Raw genomic sequence first — 16,171 nt, forward strand, 5'->3', positions numbered from 1 at the left:
TCTCTCCTCTCACAGTGGCTGACCGCGCGACCCACAAAGCGACCACTCCGCGACGCACTTCTTCTGCAGGCTGAGCACTGTCTCTCTCGCACTCAAGGGGAGACAGCGTCGGAAGCAGTGCTCGGAATCGGCTTTTCCTGCACAGTGGCCTCGACGACGAGTGGCTTTCGGTCACGTGAGAAAGCACGGCGTGCGTGTGCGTGTGTGCATTGGATGCGGGGGACAGTCCAAACAGTGGTATCGCTACGCAAACGGCAACGCTAGGGCATGCCGGACGACGCAGCACACAGTGACTAAGGCCCTCCCTGTGGTGTCGCCGCTCCCCGCGCCGCCCTGTAGGCTGCAGACAGCGAGTCTCCGCGCGCCCGCAACCACGCCGCCGTGCGTGTGTCCCTGCGGGGCCCGAGTGGGGTGCGTGGGGTGCCTGCCGTGGCGGGGCCAGGCGGGGCCAGGCCAGCCAGGCCAGCGGCGTGCACAACGGCGTCCTTGCGCACTGCACCCGCAGGCCGCAGGCCGGAACCGCAGGCCGGACGCGTTTCGCCATGCCATCAATGGGGAGAGCGAAGATGCTGATGCTGGGCGAGGACCGGCCAGCATCTCGGGGCTCTTGGTGTCCTCGGGGCATGCGCGGCGTCCGCGGCGTCCGCGGCGCGGCATCGATCGCAGGGCGCGTGCGCGGAGAGGTTGGGCAGGTAGCGGCAGGGCGGGCGGCGGGCCCATGGGCGGGCCGCGGTGGGGTGGGGTGGGGCGTGGCGGGGCGGGGTGTGTCGCGGCGGCGCGGCGTGGGCGTCGCGAGTGCTCGGCTCGGCACGCCCCGGCTGCGCTCCGGACGGCCGTGCTCGACTCGGCTCGCCTAGGCCAGACCGTGTTGGTTCCCCGTGGCGCTCGCCGCTCGCCTCGCGCGTCGCGTCTGCCTCCTGCCGTTCAGTTCCTCGGCGAGCACTGCCGCGAGCGAACACTCCGCGTACACTCTACACGCACCGCACCAAGACCATGACGACCGCCGACGTCCGCGTCAGGATAGGGGTGGGGGTGGGTGCGGTGCCGGTTCAGGCGGCCCCCCTGCCCGTGCCACTGGCCGGGCCTGGGCCCCTGCAGGGCCACATCGAGTCCCTGGACCCCAACAACGACCGCACGCTGTTCGCCGTGTACTGCTTCATCAAGAACTTCATCGGGTGAGTCTAGTGCGGCCTGCACGCACCAATCCTACATGCCCGCCCCGCCTCCCCGCTCCGCCTCCGCCTCGCTCCGCCGCAGTGCCGCCCAGTGGGTGGCTCTTTGTTTACGTTGGCGCGTGGCTCCACTCCAGGCTCCAGGCCGCTCCAGGCCGCTCCAGGCCCGGCCTGGCCTGGGCTGGGCTGGGGGTGGCTCGCGACCCTCGCTGGTGTCTCTGGCCGCGCATGGAGGCTGCGGCCCGACTGGCCGGACCAGCCTCGGCGGAGGCAAGGCAAATCGTAAGGCAATCTAACAACGCACGGCGGCGGTGGCAGCACACCTGTGCGTGGCAGTGGGCGAGGGTGCCCCGCACCTTGCCGCCCCAGGCACCCTGCCGCTCGTCCGGCGAGCACCCTCCGCGGCGGCAGCCTTTGTCCAAACACGCCAAACATGTCGGCGCGGCTTTGTCGGCTGCCGGCTCCTGGTCTCCGCCAAGCAGGGCTCCAAGCTGGGCGTCGGGCTGGTATTGATCCCATGCGTCCCGCAGCTCCACCGCGGCGCGACGCGGGCCCAGGACTCCGTCCTAGAGCCCTGCTGGAGCTGTGGGTCCTGCGGGGGCTGCTGCGGGTCGCGGTGCCGAGTCCGGACGCAGTGCGTGGCGGCGTGGCGGCGTGGCGGCGCCCGAAAGCGCCCGGCGCCCGCAAGGGCCTCCAGCGCCTGCTTTGGCGCAGCGGGACGCATGCCCGTGGCACAGCAGCAGCAGCGGCCAAGATGGCGGGGCGAGTCGATACCGCTCACAGATTTCCAGTGCTGGAGATGGAACCGTTCGCAGGGGCGCTGGAGTGGAGTGTTCTGCTTATCGAGCCACCCTTCGTCAAAACACTGAACAGGGTCGACTCGGATCAGCGTCGAAAGACAATAGGGATTAACCTAGACTTGTCGCTTTGCTCACGGCACACTTAATTTCTAGGCATATTTTTGTGCATATTATTCTGAAGAAAGAGTCAGGCTATTCGCACACAAAATTGAAAATTGTTTAAGTATGAAAATTACCTTCTTTGTCTTTAAAAGTTTCCTCAAAATTTTCGTGAGTAGAATTTCGTTTGGCTGGCTCGCCCCGACACCGGAAGGGCGCATCATGTTCGCGTTTCGCGTCCGGTCCGGTGACCCGTCTCAAAATTCGGCGAGTCCCTCCGAACAGGACGACGAGGCTTCGCTGCTTCGACACTCTTCGGCCGTCCTGTGTAGCCCTGTGCGCTCCAGCGGACCCTGCCCCTGTGCGTCACCCGACCCGGACCTCGTCTGCTGGGGGCAGGACACCGAGGACACCACAACAACAACACGCAGGACCCGAAATAAACCATTAATGAGCCGATGCTGCGTCCGCGAGTCCGCGGCCCTCTCTCTCTCCCCCTCTGCTCGCGCGGCGTTGGCGTCACACATGCGGCTGGACGACGCAGTTCGAACAAACAGTGCGATTCCGAGAAGAGCTTCGTCGCGCTGCCTCTCTCGCACCCCAACGGGATTCCACATGAGTGCGAGAGAGACAGAGTGACGCGTGCTCGCGCATCACTTTCTCAAATCACGCGGTCCGATCCGAAATTCAAACCGCCGCGGTGAACTCATCGCGTGGTCGTTCTCGTCGCCTTTTCTATTGTTGTTTCCCTCGCTGAGTCTCCGTTTCCTCTTCTTTTTGTCCCCGCTCGTCCGAGATAGGTCCCAGGTCCCAGTTCGCGGGTGACGCAAAGCCGCGCCAGCGAATTCGGCGCGCGGTCCGCGATTCCTCTCTCGCGCCGCTCTCTCCTATACGGGACGCCCCATGAGTGCGAGAGAGGCAGAGCGAAGAAAACGACTCTCGGACTCAGTCTGCTGCGGTCAACGCGGCGATAATTCGGATTTCGCGAGGCGGCGACGCGAAGGGGCGGTGATTTTGATCCGCCGCTGAGCTGTGCGGCGCCGTGCCTGGCCGTGCCTGGCCGTGCCTGGCCGTGCCGCGGTGTTTGGCGGCGAGGCGGACGCGGCGTAAACACTATACGACCCCGACCCCCTCCCCCGGCACCCCGTTAGAACCTCGGTGTCAGCATCGGGGCGCGGCGGGGCGCGGCCAGGCGCGGCGATGCAGGCCGCTGCACTGCGCAGAGTCAGCCGGGCCCGCGACGTGGTTGGCGTTGGTGGCGTCGTTGGATTCGAACGCGCCGCGCCGTGCCGCCACACTGCCAACCCCCACGGCCGCTCCACAAACATTCGCCTTCCTCACTGTTTCGCCTTGTTTTCGCGGCGCGCGCGTGTCGCGCCATTTCCCCGTGTTTGGGCCGCAGCAGACTGAGTCGTTTTCGTCGCTCTGTCTCTCTCGCACTCACGGGCCGTCCCGTTTAGGTGCGAGAGAGACAGAGCGACGAAAACGTTTCTCGGAGTTGGTCTAGGGACGGAGAACGCAAAATATTTTCTTACTCGCGGGAAAAGGGACAAGGTGCCCCCGAAATGGAGCTCTCAGTGATTTGGGGTGTTTGGTGGAAATATTTTCCGGTGTGTGTGAATTCTATCACCGTGTCGGTTCAGCATATCCGACCCGCTGCGTCTGCTGTTTGAAGCGGCCGAGCGCCGCCAACTTACCCCGTCGATACCCCGGGCGCGAGAAGCTTCTCATGGACAAACACCGGGCGCGGGGTATCGCCGCCACTGGCTTACGCAAAAGGCTGCATTGTTTGTGGCAGACGCAGGAAAACCTGTCGAACAGGGCTGAGTTGAAGCTCTGCCGGGCGCCTGGCGCGCAGGCAGTCCCGGACGCAGCCCTGTTCGACGGGACGGCCTGCCCACGGAACTCGCAGGCGTCCGTCGGGGTGGCTGGCGCGTGGCGACGCTCGGTGCAACAAACTCTGTGACTCGGCGTTGCTCTGCGTCTAGGGTGGCGCACAACAACACTATCCGGGAAACCGTCCCACCGCTCAATCAAAGTCCGTCAAACACGGCGCCCGCGGCGCACCGAAATATCCGCGGCCGCCTGCACCGAGCCGCGTTTTCGCCGCTCTGTCTCTCTCGCTCCCGTGGCTCGTCCCATAAGGTGCGAGAGAGACAGAGCGGCGAAGCACCGCTCGTAACCAGCCTCCTGCTGCACCGTGCCGCCTTGGCGCGCTGCCCGCCCCGGACCAGCCCGCACAACATGGGGCGGGTCAGGATCGGTTGTCGCGGTCGGCTAGATGCAGCGGGGCCTACACGGCCAGCCCGACGGACACCAGACGGCCTGCGCGACGTCCGCCGAGCTGTCCGCGGCCCTCACTCACCCACGTCGTTAGTCCGGCCGCACTGCGCCGCACTGGGTCAGCAGCGGCAGCAGGCGCCGCGCCGCGCCGCCCCAAGCCCCAGGGCCCGAAGTAGACCGGCATCCTGAAGACTGACTCCGAGAGCCGTTTCGTCGCTCTGTCTCTCTCGCACCCACACGGCACGCTCCGTGAGTGCGAGAGAGAGGGGCAGAGCGACGAAGACGACTTGTGTCTGCTGGCCACCACCCGGAAGCGAGGCCTGGCAGTGCGGTGACTGGCAGTCGGTCCCGGGCGGCGACAGCTCGACGGGGCGGCCGCACGCGAGCAGTGTAGTGCGTGCTCCACGCGGACTGTCTCGCGGACTGTCGACTGGCGTGGCTGCAAGCATCCAACGTGTGGAGCTCGAGACCGTGGGCAGGCTGCAAAACGCGGTTAACGCGTGAGGTCACAACATCCGTAGGAGGAAAATGCGAGAAGCCGTCCAGTAGTGCCAGTGCCCTGCTTTTGACCAGGCCACCCCTCCCCTCGCGTGCCCTGGGTATCTTAACTTTCCCATGTTTTTAAAATAGGGCTCCCGGCGTGGACCCCCCACCCAACCACTTCCCCAAAACCGAGCACCTGGCCCAACGAACGGAGTCCGGGCCTTCGGGGTGAGTGGCAACGCCAGGCGACGCCGCCGTCCTGGCCTGCCTAAGCGGCTTTGCGCCCCGACGGCCGACGCAGCCCCACGGCCCGCCACGGCCCGCCACGGCCCGACGTCGCGCTTCGGCACAAACAAAGGCGGTGCTGATTCAGGCAGGGGGGCTGGCAGGGGGGCTGGCAGGCTGATTCCGAACTAACTGTGCTGTCGTCTCTCTCGCACTCGTGGGCGTGCCGCAGGAGCGGGACAAAGACAGCAACGCACCCTTCCGGAATGAGCCTGCTGGCCGCCTGGCTGCGCGTGATAGGCCCGCCTGAAATCGGCACCCCTCCGGGGCCCTGCCCCCCCCCCCCTTTTCGGCTGTTGCGTGCGCTGCCGTCGTTGCGGTTGACTCGAGCCAGCCAAGTGAACGAACTTGCGTTCGGCGGCGCGGTGCGCGGTGCGCGTCGGCGGCTTGGGTCGCTTCTTGTTGTTGTCGGCGATGCCGCGCACCAGTAGGTTGACTCCGAGAGTCGTTTCCGTCGCTCTGTGTCTCTCGCACTCATGAGGAGTTCCGTATAGGCACGAGAGAGACAGAGCGACGAAAACGACCCTCGGAATCAGTCTGCCGGCGCCCGGTCAGACGCGGAGCAGTTAGGGCGCCGAGCCTGTAATGACGCTTTTGTTGTTGATGTTGTTGTTGGAGCACCTGCCGCTGGCCTGCGTGGCCGGGGGATCTGCATAGTGTGTAGGGTTGCCGACCCGGCGCGGCCCGCGGGGCCCGCGGGGGCCCCGGGCCGGGCTGGCTGGGGCCGCTGGCACCGTGTGAACCGGCGCCGCTGTTGGACACCCTACAGACAGGCCTTGGGCCTTCAGGGCCTGCACTACACGCTCGATAAGGCCGCCGGGCTTTTGTCCAGCGATACGCGCTGCCAGCTTGTCTGTCCGGCGGGCCTCATTTGCCAATGCCAGGCGGCGTCATCACCGCCAAGCAGTGCCCTAGGCAGGCGGGGCGCGGCGGGGTGGGGCGGGCCCTCGTTCGCACCTCCGTGACACGTGTGTCGGCCCAGCCGAGCCGCCCCTCCAAGGTCGCCGTCGTGAGAGCCTCTCTCTGTCTGTCTCTCTCTCTCTCTCTGTTGTGGCGCGTGGACGCGCGGCCGCGTGGCAGTGGCAGCCGGTGGCATCTTGAGGCGTGGCAGGGTGAACAACCGGCGGCCACATCCGTGTCGCTGTGGCTCCCATTCATGCCTAGTCGGCCCGACAAACAAGTGCACCGCGCATTCCCCGCTCCCTTACGCGCCGCGCGTAGTCGCCAGTCAATGATACCGCGGACACTGCCAGAATAATTAGTACCGGACACCGGGGACAAGAAGTCGGAAGGTGTTCGGTGGCGCGTTTTGCGTGGCTATGCAAGTGGAAGTCTGGGCGAAGTCGGCTTTCGCGTGTGGTGTACGTGCGATGAGGCCTTACTGCGCTGTTGCTGTTGCTGCTGCTGCTGATGATGATGATGATGGTGATGATGCTGCTAATGATGTTTTGTGTGCGGCTAACGAGGCTCTCTCTGTGCTCATCACCCACCCGCCGGCAGCCGGCTGGGTCCTGATTGGTGCTGGCTGGTCCTCCAGGGCAGCTGGGGGAGCGGTGGCTCCAGCACAGCTATTTATAGACCGTGGCGTGGCGTGGCGTTGCCAGTCAATACAGCGACCGGGTTGGTTGACGCGAGCCGAACCGCTGCGTCACATCCGCAACTGCGCGCGCACTGAAAAATTAAAAGTCGGCATCGCGAGTGAGGAAAAGTTTTGCGGCACCGGTGTTTGAACCCGGGGCGGCACTGTGCATCCTCTCACAGGCGCGGCGGGCGGGAAGGCCCAGGCAGCACGTGGGCGGTAGTGGTTACGCGCCTTCGCCCCGCGCCACAACGCCACCAGCCACTTCGCCAAGGTCACGTTCATGATCACGCCCGGCGTCCCGTGCGTGCGATCGCTCGGTCGCTCGGTCGCGCGCACAGATACAGATATCCGAGCAATCCCTTTTGTGCTTTTAAAAATAAATGAAAAGGACGACGTGGGCGTCTGGCTGGCGTCCAACAGGGCCTCGTCCGCCTGGCCGGGGGAGCGGCCGCCGCGTCGCATGGGCGGACACCCCAATTGCGCCCCCGGGGGGCCGACCGCCCCCGCCCCCTCTGCCCCCTCCGCCAATACTCTTCTCCCTACAAATCCCCCTCCCCGCCACCGCCGCCCGCTCCCAACAGACAAACCGCGCAAGGCCTCCACCAAGGCCGCGCGCTGCCTCTGGCTGCCTCTGGCTGCCACTACCGCCACGCTGGACCGCCTTGGCGGAAGGGCGCTGCCGGTGGAGAGAGCGCTGTGGTGATCCCGCCACGTGCCCACAATGCCCGGCCCCCGGTTCTGCCTTTGACCCGCCAAGGGCGCACTCCCCCGCCTCGTCCGCCCGCCCCTCTTTGTGTCTGGGGCACAGGCAACCCTTTATCGCGCACGTCCATCGTCCTGCGCCGCGGACTCGGCCGCGGACGCGGGCACGAGAGCGAAAACAATAACAAACAACAGCAGTGGCAGCAACAAAAACCAACAAGGCGCGAAAGGGCGCGTGCCACGTGGCCAGCAGGCAGGCGGTGGCCTTGCCCTGCCGCCCTGCCGCCCTGCCTCGGCTGCCTCGGCCCTTCGGGGTTCCTCAGCCTCCTCCACGCGCACGCAGTACGCAGTACGCAGTACGCAGGCCTAGTGCCGGGGCATTCGCGTCTGCCGGCCTGCCCGGCCTGCCCGGCCTGCACGTAAAAAAAGAATTTGTTGTGGCAACGAAAATGTATGTTGATTTTGGGATAGCTAAAAAAAGTTGTTCGGCGTACTACCAATTCGTTGTCTGAACGAACATTTCGTTCTGACAACGAACTATATCGTCAGGAGTACTAAACACAATAAAAATGAATGTTTGTACTCCTGACGAATAATTTGTCGTGAGAGCAAAGTGTTCGTTCTCACAACAAATTTATAGTACGTCTAACAACTTTTTTTTTGCTATCCCAAAATCAACATACATTTTCGTTGTCACAACAAATTCTTTTTTTCCGTGTGCCCACCCCCGAACCGGGCCGCCGCCCCACCCCCACGGGGCAGACACGTGCTGGCGAGATGTCCTTGGACCGGGCCACTGCGGCAGCGGGGCGGGGCGGGGCGCGGAGGGCGGGGCGGCCTAAGGGCTGCGGGCGACGCACTGCGTCGCCACGCTACGCCGCGGCCGTCGTAGCTGGGGCGTGGAGCGTGGAGTCCTTGGAGAAGGCCGCCGCGCTGCCGCCACGCCTGCCCGCCTGCTGCCTTCTCGCAGTCCATTTCGCCCCGACGCGATTTACGGCGTGTTTAGCCGCCGCGGAGGGCGCGAGGGAGGGCGAGGACGATCCGGCCGGGTTGTCGCGGAAGGGGAGCCGCCGCCTGCCTCTGCCTGCGCGGCTGCGCGGCAGGATGAAGCACGGGGCGAGGACATTAGCGAGGGCACCGCTAAATGTCAGTCGCGGGGAGCGGCCGACGGGCGCGGCGCGGCAGTCCTCGAGGCGGGGTCGGGTCGGCGGCACGGGGAGCACGGAGCACGGGGAGCTCGGGGTGGGGAGCGCCCGGCGGGTAGGCACCGCGGGCACAGCCCTGCGCGGCCGGCTGGACGGTTGCCTACCCGCCGGGGGCTACGCCTGACCTGCACACTGCAGAGTCGCTCTCGTTGCTCTGTCTCTCTCGCACTCATGGAGCGTCTCGTGTAGGTGCGAGAGCGATGGAAACGACTCTCGGAGGCAGTCTACTAGCCACAAGCGGAGGTAGCTCTCCACTCCGTCGCGTGGGTGGGCCTGGCGACTGCGGACTGTACCGCGCGGACCTACTGTACCCACTGTACCCACCCACACAGGCACAGCCTCACAGCCACACAGCCACACGGCTAAGTGGATTGTTGCCTCTGCCACCTGCTGCAGATTGCTGCCGTCATTTTCACGTGTCGGGAATTGGGAGGGAATCCCTACACCGCGGCTGACGCGGCAGGGCGGGGCGCCACTTCTACCCTCGCCACCGGCCGCTTGCCTGCTTGAGTCACGTGACGGCCAAGACGAAAGACGGCCCTACAGCGTCGGCGCCACCCGCCGTGACAGCGCGCGGACGCCAAGGAGGAGAAGGAGGCAGGGCGGAGGGTTATCGTCGCACCGATATACCGATGGAGGCCGAGCCAAACAAATGACGAAACGCGAAGCGACGCGGAACACGCCGGTATTGTGTGCGAAATGCGAAATGCGGTATCGAGAGTCGAACTGTGGCGCAACGCTGCCGCTCGGTCGCGGCGCGCTGCAAGAGCTCGAGTTGAAACTCAGCGGCCGTGGAAAAACAAAGCGCACGGCAACGGCCAGAGCGAGACCAACCCGAGGCCAACAAAGCACTATGAACCCGAACCGGAGCCAATTATTTTTCTCGATAATTCGCACGCGCGCAGCGCACACTTCACACTCCACTCGGAACGCGTTTTTTCGGGAGCCGCGGATCAAGAAAAAACTGTTTTGACTTGTCTGGAGGACGCTGAGAGGTTGTAGATAAAGCAGAATGTCACGGCGATAAGCAGTAGCACGCGGCAGACGCAGGGCGGCCAGCGAGGCGCTCTCTCTCCCTCCTTCTTGCGCACGGACTCCAACCTATGGCGGTGCCGTCCACCTGCTCGACTAAACATTTTTCGAAAATAAAAACACGATCCTAGTGTACCCCAAGCGGGGTCGCGAAATTTTTTTAAGGGGTCGCGGCGATGCTGGGGTCGTGTTTTAGGCCGATTTTAAGCAGCCACTGCGTCTGATCCGAGGCGGGCATTTTGCTCCCTCAACGGGCAATCGGTCTTTGGACCTTCCTTTAGCATGCCTTTGTTACGGAGTGCAATTATCAGTCTTAGTTTGAGAGCAGTATTGTCTCAAAGTTGGCCGAAACGCTCAGAAATGTCTATGAAAAATCGTGTTTTGGGCCGATTTTAAGCAGCCACTGCGTCTGATCCGAGGCGGGCATTTTGCTCCCTCAACGGGCAATTGTTCTTTGGACCTTCCTTTAGCATGCCTTTGTTACGGAGTGCGATTGTCAGTCTTAGTTTGGGAGCAGTATTGTCTCAAAGTTGCCGAAACGCTCAGAAATGTCTTTGAAATCTCGTTGTGCTGTTTTGGTCAACTTTGAGACAATACTGCTCCCGAACTAAGACTGATAATCGCATTCCGTAACAGAGGCATGCTAAAGGAAGGTCCAGGAAACAATTGCCCGTTGAGGGAGCAAAATGCCCGCCTCGGATCAGACGCAGTGGCTGCTTAAAATCGGCCCAAAACACGATTTTTCATAGACATTTCTGAGCGTTTCGGCCAACTTTGAGACAATACTGCTCTCAAACTAAGACTGATAATTGCACTCCGTAACAAAGGCATGCTAAAGGAAGGTCCAAAGACCAACTGCCCGTTGAGGAGCAAAATGCCCGCCTCGGATCAGACGCAGTGGCTGCTTAAAAACGGCCCAAACACGATTTTTCAAGACACTGCTGACCGTTTCCGGCCAACTTTGAGACAATACTGCTCCCAAACTAAGACTGATAATCGCACTCCGTAACAGAGGCATGCTAAAGGAAGGTCCAAAGACCAACTTGCCCGTTGAGGGAGCAAAATGCCCGCCTCGGATCAGACGCTGTGGCTGCTTAAAATCAGCCCAAAACACGATTTTTCATAGACATTTCTGAGCGTTTCGGCCAACTTTGAGACAATACTGCTCCCAAACTAAGACTGATAATTGCACTCCGTAACAAAGGCATGCTAAAGGAAGGTCCAAAGACCAGTTGCCCGTTGAGGGAGCAAAATGCCCGCCTCGGATCAGACGCCGTGGCATGTTAAAGGAGGGGTCCCGTGGGGTCGCGAAATTTTTCCTGGGGGTCGCGGAAATTTTTGGCTTCAAATTTGGGGTCGCGAGCCGAGAAAGGTTGAGAACCGCTGCCTTAACCGGTCAAAGCCTCGGCCAATGCATCGCCTCGGCCTTGGAGGCAGTAGATGGCCGTCGCCAATGCCTTGGCCCGGGGGTTCAAGGCCGCCTCGCCCATCGCTCTAGCAGGGGCGGGGCGGGGCGGGGCGGGGTTCGCGATGTGGGTCAGGTGGACTGGTGCGGATGGCCAGCGGGCACCCACCCCAGCAAGGTACTTCCAGCCGAGGGCTGCACCGCCAGGGCGGTCGTGGTCAAGGTTCCTACTTCTTTCCTCACAGCGATAAAGGTGGTCGGATGGTGGTAAAAGATTCAGAGGGTAGTCCAGAATGCAGAGGCGCATGCAGAATGCATAGGGCACGCATTTTAGATCTCTGTTTACGTATGTGTTTGACAGAGGCTTCGTTGTCCACGGTTGTCTCTCCGGCACCCCGATGAGGGTTACCCTGTCACTGGCTCCGCGAACCACAGCTGCGGCCTTGACGTCCGGCAGCTGTGTAGTGCAGCTAGCAGCGCTAGCAGTGCCGGCCCAAAAGGCAGCGAGGCGATAAGGTGCTGATAGCGCGTCCCTGCCGCGCCGCCGGGCCGTCACGCGGGCCGCCACGGCGGTATGCCGACGCCGCGCCCGGCGAGTCAATGACATTCTCGGCGTGCTCCAGGAACACGCGGTAACACGGTCACGGCCTCGGGGCGGCCGCCGGGGGTGCCGTTTTAGAAGCAAGGCTGTGGCGGCGGTGGCGTGCGCGGCGTCGCGGCGTCGCACGGCGTGCAGCCCCTCCGGGTCGCCGGCCAGCCTGCCACGCCTTCCGCGTGCCACACTCCTTTCGTCCGCCATGGCTGCGGCGTTATTCACACCCAGTGCCGCCAATTCTCGGAACGGCCGACGGGGGGCGCTAAAATGCAAATAAAAGGAAACAAGTTCCTCCGCCCCCGGCAGCCGGCAGGGTCGACGGGGCGAACGCGTGCAGTGGGAGGGGGCGTGCGATGCGAGGCATGCACACACAGCGGAGAGCAAACACATTATGACACCGTGGGAACTCGTCACAACTCGCCGTCGCTGCGCTACGCATTCTGTGTGTGTGTGTGTGTGTGTGTGTGTGTGAGTGTGTTGGTGTTTGCGTGTAGTGAGTGCGAGGAATATCAATCGACATGGCGCAACGCAAACGCGGCGCAAAGTGGAAAAGCGTTTGATTCACGATTGATTGCACAAAACGGAGATGAAGTTTGCAGCACAGTGCAGAGAGCCAACTCTGGCCGCTGCTGCTCGGATGCCGGCTGGTAGGTCCTCCAGGGGGCCGGCCCTTCGCCCTTCGGGCGGTCCTTCGGGAAGGTCCTTCGGGAAGGTCCTTCGGGAGGACCAGCGGGCGGCTGCATCCCTTTTCCCGCCTTCCCGCCCTCTCCCATTCGAACCTTGCGTAACCTTGGAGTGCGCGGAGGGGCGGCGGGGCGCGGCGGGGCGCGGCGGGGTGCGGCTGGGGTGCCTCTATCGAGCCGCGCGCGCCTCTCGCGCTGCGGTCGGTGGGGTGGGGGAGGGTGGGGGTGGATGGGAGGATCGGCGGGCGGGGCCTGCGCAGATCTTTGTTTACTTCCAAACAACAACGCGGCGGCGCGGCGCTGAGACACGCGAGGCGCGAGGGCGACACCGCGAGGAGGCCGAGGAGGGACGCCCGGCCGGAGTGGAGTGGAGTAGCTGCCGCCGCTCACCGAGTCGCTCACGCAATCCGAGGGACGAGGAGCACGCCGAAGCCGTCTATCAGGCAGTCGGCCTTGATCTAGCCACCCCGCGCATCGCACCGCACCGCGCGCTGACGACAGGAGAGGCATTTAAAAACTCCCGCCAGAAGCGTGGAGCGCGCGACGGTAGGTCAAAGCCCCCAACCCGACCGGGGACCGGGCCGGGCCCTGGCCCCACTGACACATTGTAGGAGTTAATTGAATCACCAGGACGGAGCAGGAGGCCCCCGCTGCCTGCACAGTGCGCACACTGTAAGACTGCGCGGCGCCCAGGCTGGCCGTGGCTCGCCGAGGCGGAAACAGGGAACACGGACAGGAAGCCCCAAAACACCGAACAGAGTCCGAGGCGCCCTTCAAACATCCCCGCGGAAACGCGCGGCCGCGCGCCGCCACTGCCTCATTTCGGGTGCGGCGAGTGGACCGGAACCACCTCCACCACCGGCACGCGCTGGCACGCGCTGGTCGGCGGGAGCGGAAGGGACTTCCTCGGCGAGCACGCCGAAAAGCAATCAGTATTTAAATCAGGGGCCGGCGGCACCGGCCTACCTGCTCAGAAATGCATTAAAATGGCAAACACTAATATCCCGGGCTGGCCCCGCCTCGCCTCGCCTTCAGCGCAGCGACGCCGCGGCCGAGACGCACGTGCCGCGCCGCTGGGGCTGGGCGCGGGGGTGGGGGCAGACTAGGCCACGGAGGGGTAGGGGTGCGCGCGGCGGAGCGGCGGAGCGGCGCCCTGCCCTAGGCTCTACGGCGCAGCCCTCCCGGCGCAGGGCGGGCTGGGGCCGGGGACGCTTGCCCGGCCAGGCCGAGTAGTGGCGGCGGCGGCGCCCAGGCGGAGCGCGCAGCGCGGCAGCCCCCGCGGCCCAGGCCCCAGCCCAGGCAGTGGCCCCGCGCCCGCCAAGCAAGGAAGAGCTGCGACGCGCACGCCGCTCCGGCCGCCGCCACGTCCCCGTCGGCCCCCCGCGCCCCGCGCGCCGCCGCGCGCCCTGCCCGCCACGCGCCGCCACCCCCCACCGCGCTGGCGGCCAACGCGGAGTGGTGGCAGCCCGTTAACGGCGGGGCTGCCTCGGCGTCGGGCCCATCGGGCCCATCGGGGGCCAGCACAGCCAGCAGTGCCGAGCCGGCAGGGTGAGTGCAGCACGGCCAGCACGGCCTGCCCGGCCAGCTTCTTGCTGGTCAGGGTCGCAGCGTCATACGCGCCCTGGCTGCCCCCGGCTGCCCCGGCCGCCCCGGCCCCGGCATGCCCCGGCAGGCCAGCGGATCGATACACGCCCCTTGAACCAGCCCGACAGCGCGAGGCGCGAAGCGCGAAGCGCAGCTGCCAATAAATCGAGTGGCACTACTCGCACGATGCAGGCCGCACGCAGATTGGGCCTCGCGAACAGGCCAAGCACGCCGTCCGCGCGGACAGGCTTTTACCCCCTCCTCCTCTCCCCCTCGCAGCTTCGAAGGGTAGTCCTGCGGACGGGGTGGTCGGCCAGACACTTATTCCCACCCCCGACCACTCCGACCGGGCATGGAACGGAACAGGCCTTTCAGAAGTTTTCGCTCGAGAGCATTCGCTCCCACCCTTCAGAGGAAATCCAGCGCAGCGCACGAGGAAAAGCCAGGGGCGGCCAGGCTTCACTCCAGGAGCGGCTGCTTTGGATTGGCCGCGCTGCCGCACTGGGTCACTGGGTCACCGAGGTGCACTCTTGCACGTCGCCGTCGTCGTCGCGGTGCTCCCCGTCCTCCCCGTCCTCCCCGTTCGCACTGCCGCCAGCCTCCGTCCATTAGCGCGCCTTCCTCGCGGTGCTCAGGGCCATTCCGCGGGGACGACGGGGACCTCAGAGGCCGCCGTGCACCGCCAGGAATGCGGACGGGCGTCGGGGTTGGCGGGGTGCGTGGCGCCAGCGCGGCGGCGTGCACGGCGGGGCTTGCAGTGTGGCCACCAAGCTTGGCCACAAAGCTTCGCTAGGCAGCCTGGCTTAATAAACGGCTCGGTTATACACTCTGGCTAAACCAGCCTGACAAACAGCGTAACAGCGTGGCTAACGCCGTGGCTCCTGCCCTGGCTAACGGCCTGGCTAACGACCTGGCGGACAGTCCGCCCCTGAGGAACGGCCGGCTTGGCTCGCGGCTATGGCAGTCAGACTTACAGCTTACGCCGGCCAACCGCATCATGAACGCTGTGATCGGTTCACTGACACCGCAGTTTGGTTATCCGGCCGGGCGGATCCATTACGATCAACGGATTGATGAACTGCCAGCTTGACTAAACAGCCAAACAGCAGGGCCAGTCGGCCGTCTGTGGGAAAGAGAGAGAGAGGTTGTGGAACGAGTTGAATCGTTCTTTGGATGTACACAATGTAGCACCGAGCTCTGCCGGATGCAATCCCGCCACGGCGCTGCACGCGGGACTGCCGACCTCGCCGCGCTCCCGGACGGGCTCCAGTGCAGCGGTGCCGGGTGGCGAGGGGCGGGGAGAGCGGCAGGGGAAGGGGAAGGGGCTCCAACGGTCCGACACCTCCGCCGACTGAGACGGATGCGCCTCCTTACTTATGGCTACGTGTTGCGCTTCGGACCGAGTTAGCCAGCAGAGTCGCAGCCATTTGCATTTGAATTGTGGCGCCACCACCCTTACGGGGAGAGGGTGGGGGAGGGGGGAGCCAGGCTGGTGGTTGGGCCTACACTGGCCTACACGCCGCACGAGGCAAGGTCATCCCGGCGAGCCACCCCCTTCGAATGGTCATCAGCCCCCTCCCCCCTCCCCCTCCCCCTGGCGGTACCCCCAGCTCCACTACACACGCGACTCGGCAACCCCCTCCCCTCCCCCTCCCCTTCCACGTGGCGGTGCGAGCACTACACGAGCCGCCGCGGGCTTTTCCAGAGGCGGAAGTCTTCCCGCCGCCCCTCCCCACCCTCCGCCAGCCCTCGGCCTCAGGCGGTAAAGGTGCTCCGTGCGGCTTTGTCCGTCAGGGCGCAGGGGAGAGAGGCAGAAAGACGGCGCTTGCCAAATTTTAATTAGTTTTCCGCGCGGCAAATGGCGCCAAGTGCCGTGTTGCGTGTCGTGCATTCATTGAGCAGCCCCGCGTCTGTGTGTGTGGGTCCTGCGTCCTTCCTGCTCGACGCCAAGCAGTACAGCCCCGAGGTGCGTCCGGGAGCTGCCTCTGGTCTGGCTCTGTCACTCCCCTGGCTCGGGTTGCAACAAATGAAAGAACAGGAGGAAGTGACAGAGTACAGTGAGCCTGCATTTGCCGCGCACGCTGCCAGGACTCGCCTCGGCTCGGCTCGGCTCGGCTCGCGTGCCAGGGGTGCCGCGAAGCTATTGCAGAGGCAGAAGGGCTCACCGTTCTACTCGTGAGAAGGGCAAGGGGTGGGGGAGGCCGACGACAAATAAATAGAGCTGATGTCATTGTTCCGCCAGCCGGGCCTGGCTTTGGGGG

General features: G+C 64.5%; 1 protein-coding gene across 1 annotated transcript in view; it reads left to right on the forward strand.

The window, feature by feature from the left end:
* Positions 1–870: 870 nt before the first annotated feature.
* LOC117649535 (protein bunched, class 1/class 3/D/E isoforms-like) overlaps positions 871–16,171 on the forward strand; it is a 32,039-nt gene continuing 16,738 nt past the window's right edge. The window contains exon 1 of the mRNA XM_034392410.1: positions 871–1,175. Within this exon, the coding sequence (XP_034248301.1) occupies positions 994–1,175 (182 nt within the window). The 5' untranslated portion in view covers positions 871–993. The remainder of the gene's footprint in view (positions 1,176–16,171) is intronic.

Source organism: Thrips palmi, unplaced genomic scaffold (assembly GCF_012932325.1).
Source record: "Thrips palmi isolate BJ-2018 unplaced genomic scaffold, TpBJ-2018v1 HiC_scaffold_4, whole genome shotgun sequence".
Classification (NCBI taxonomy): domain Eukaryota; kingdom Metazoa; phylum Arthropoda; class Insecta; order Thysanoptera; family Thripidae; genus Thrips; species Thrips palmi.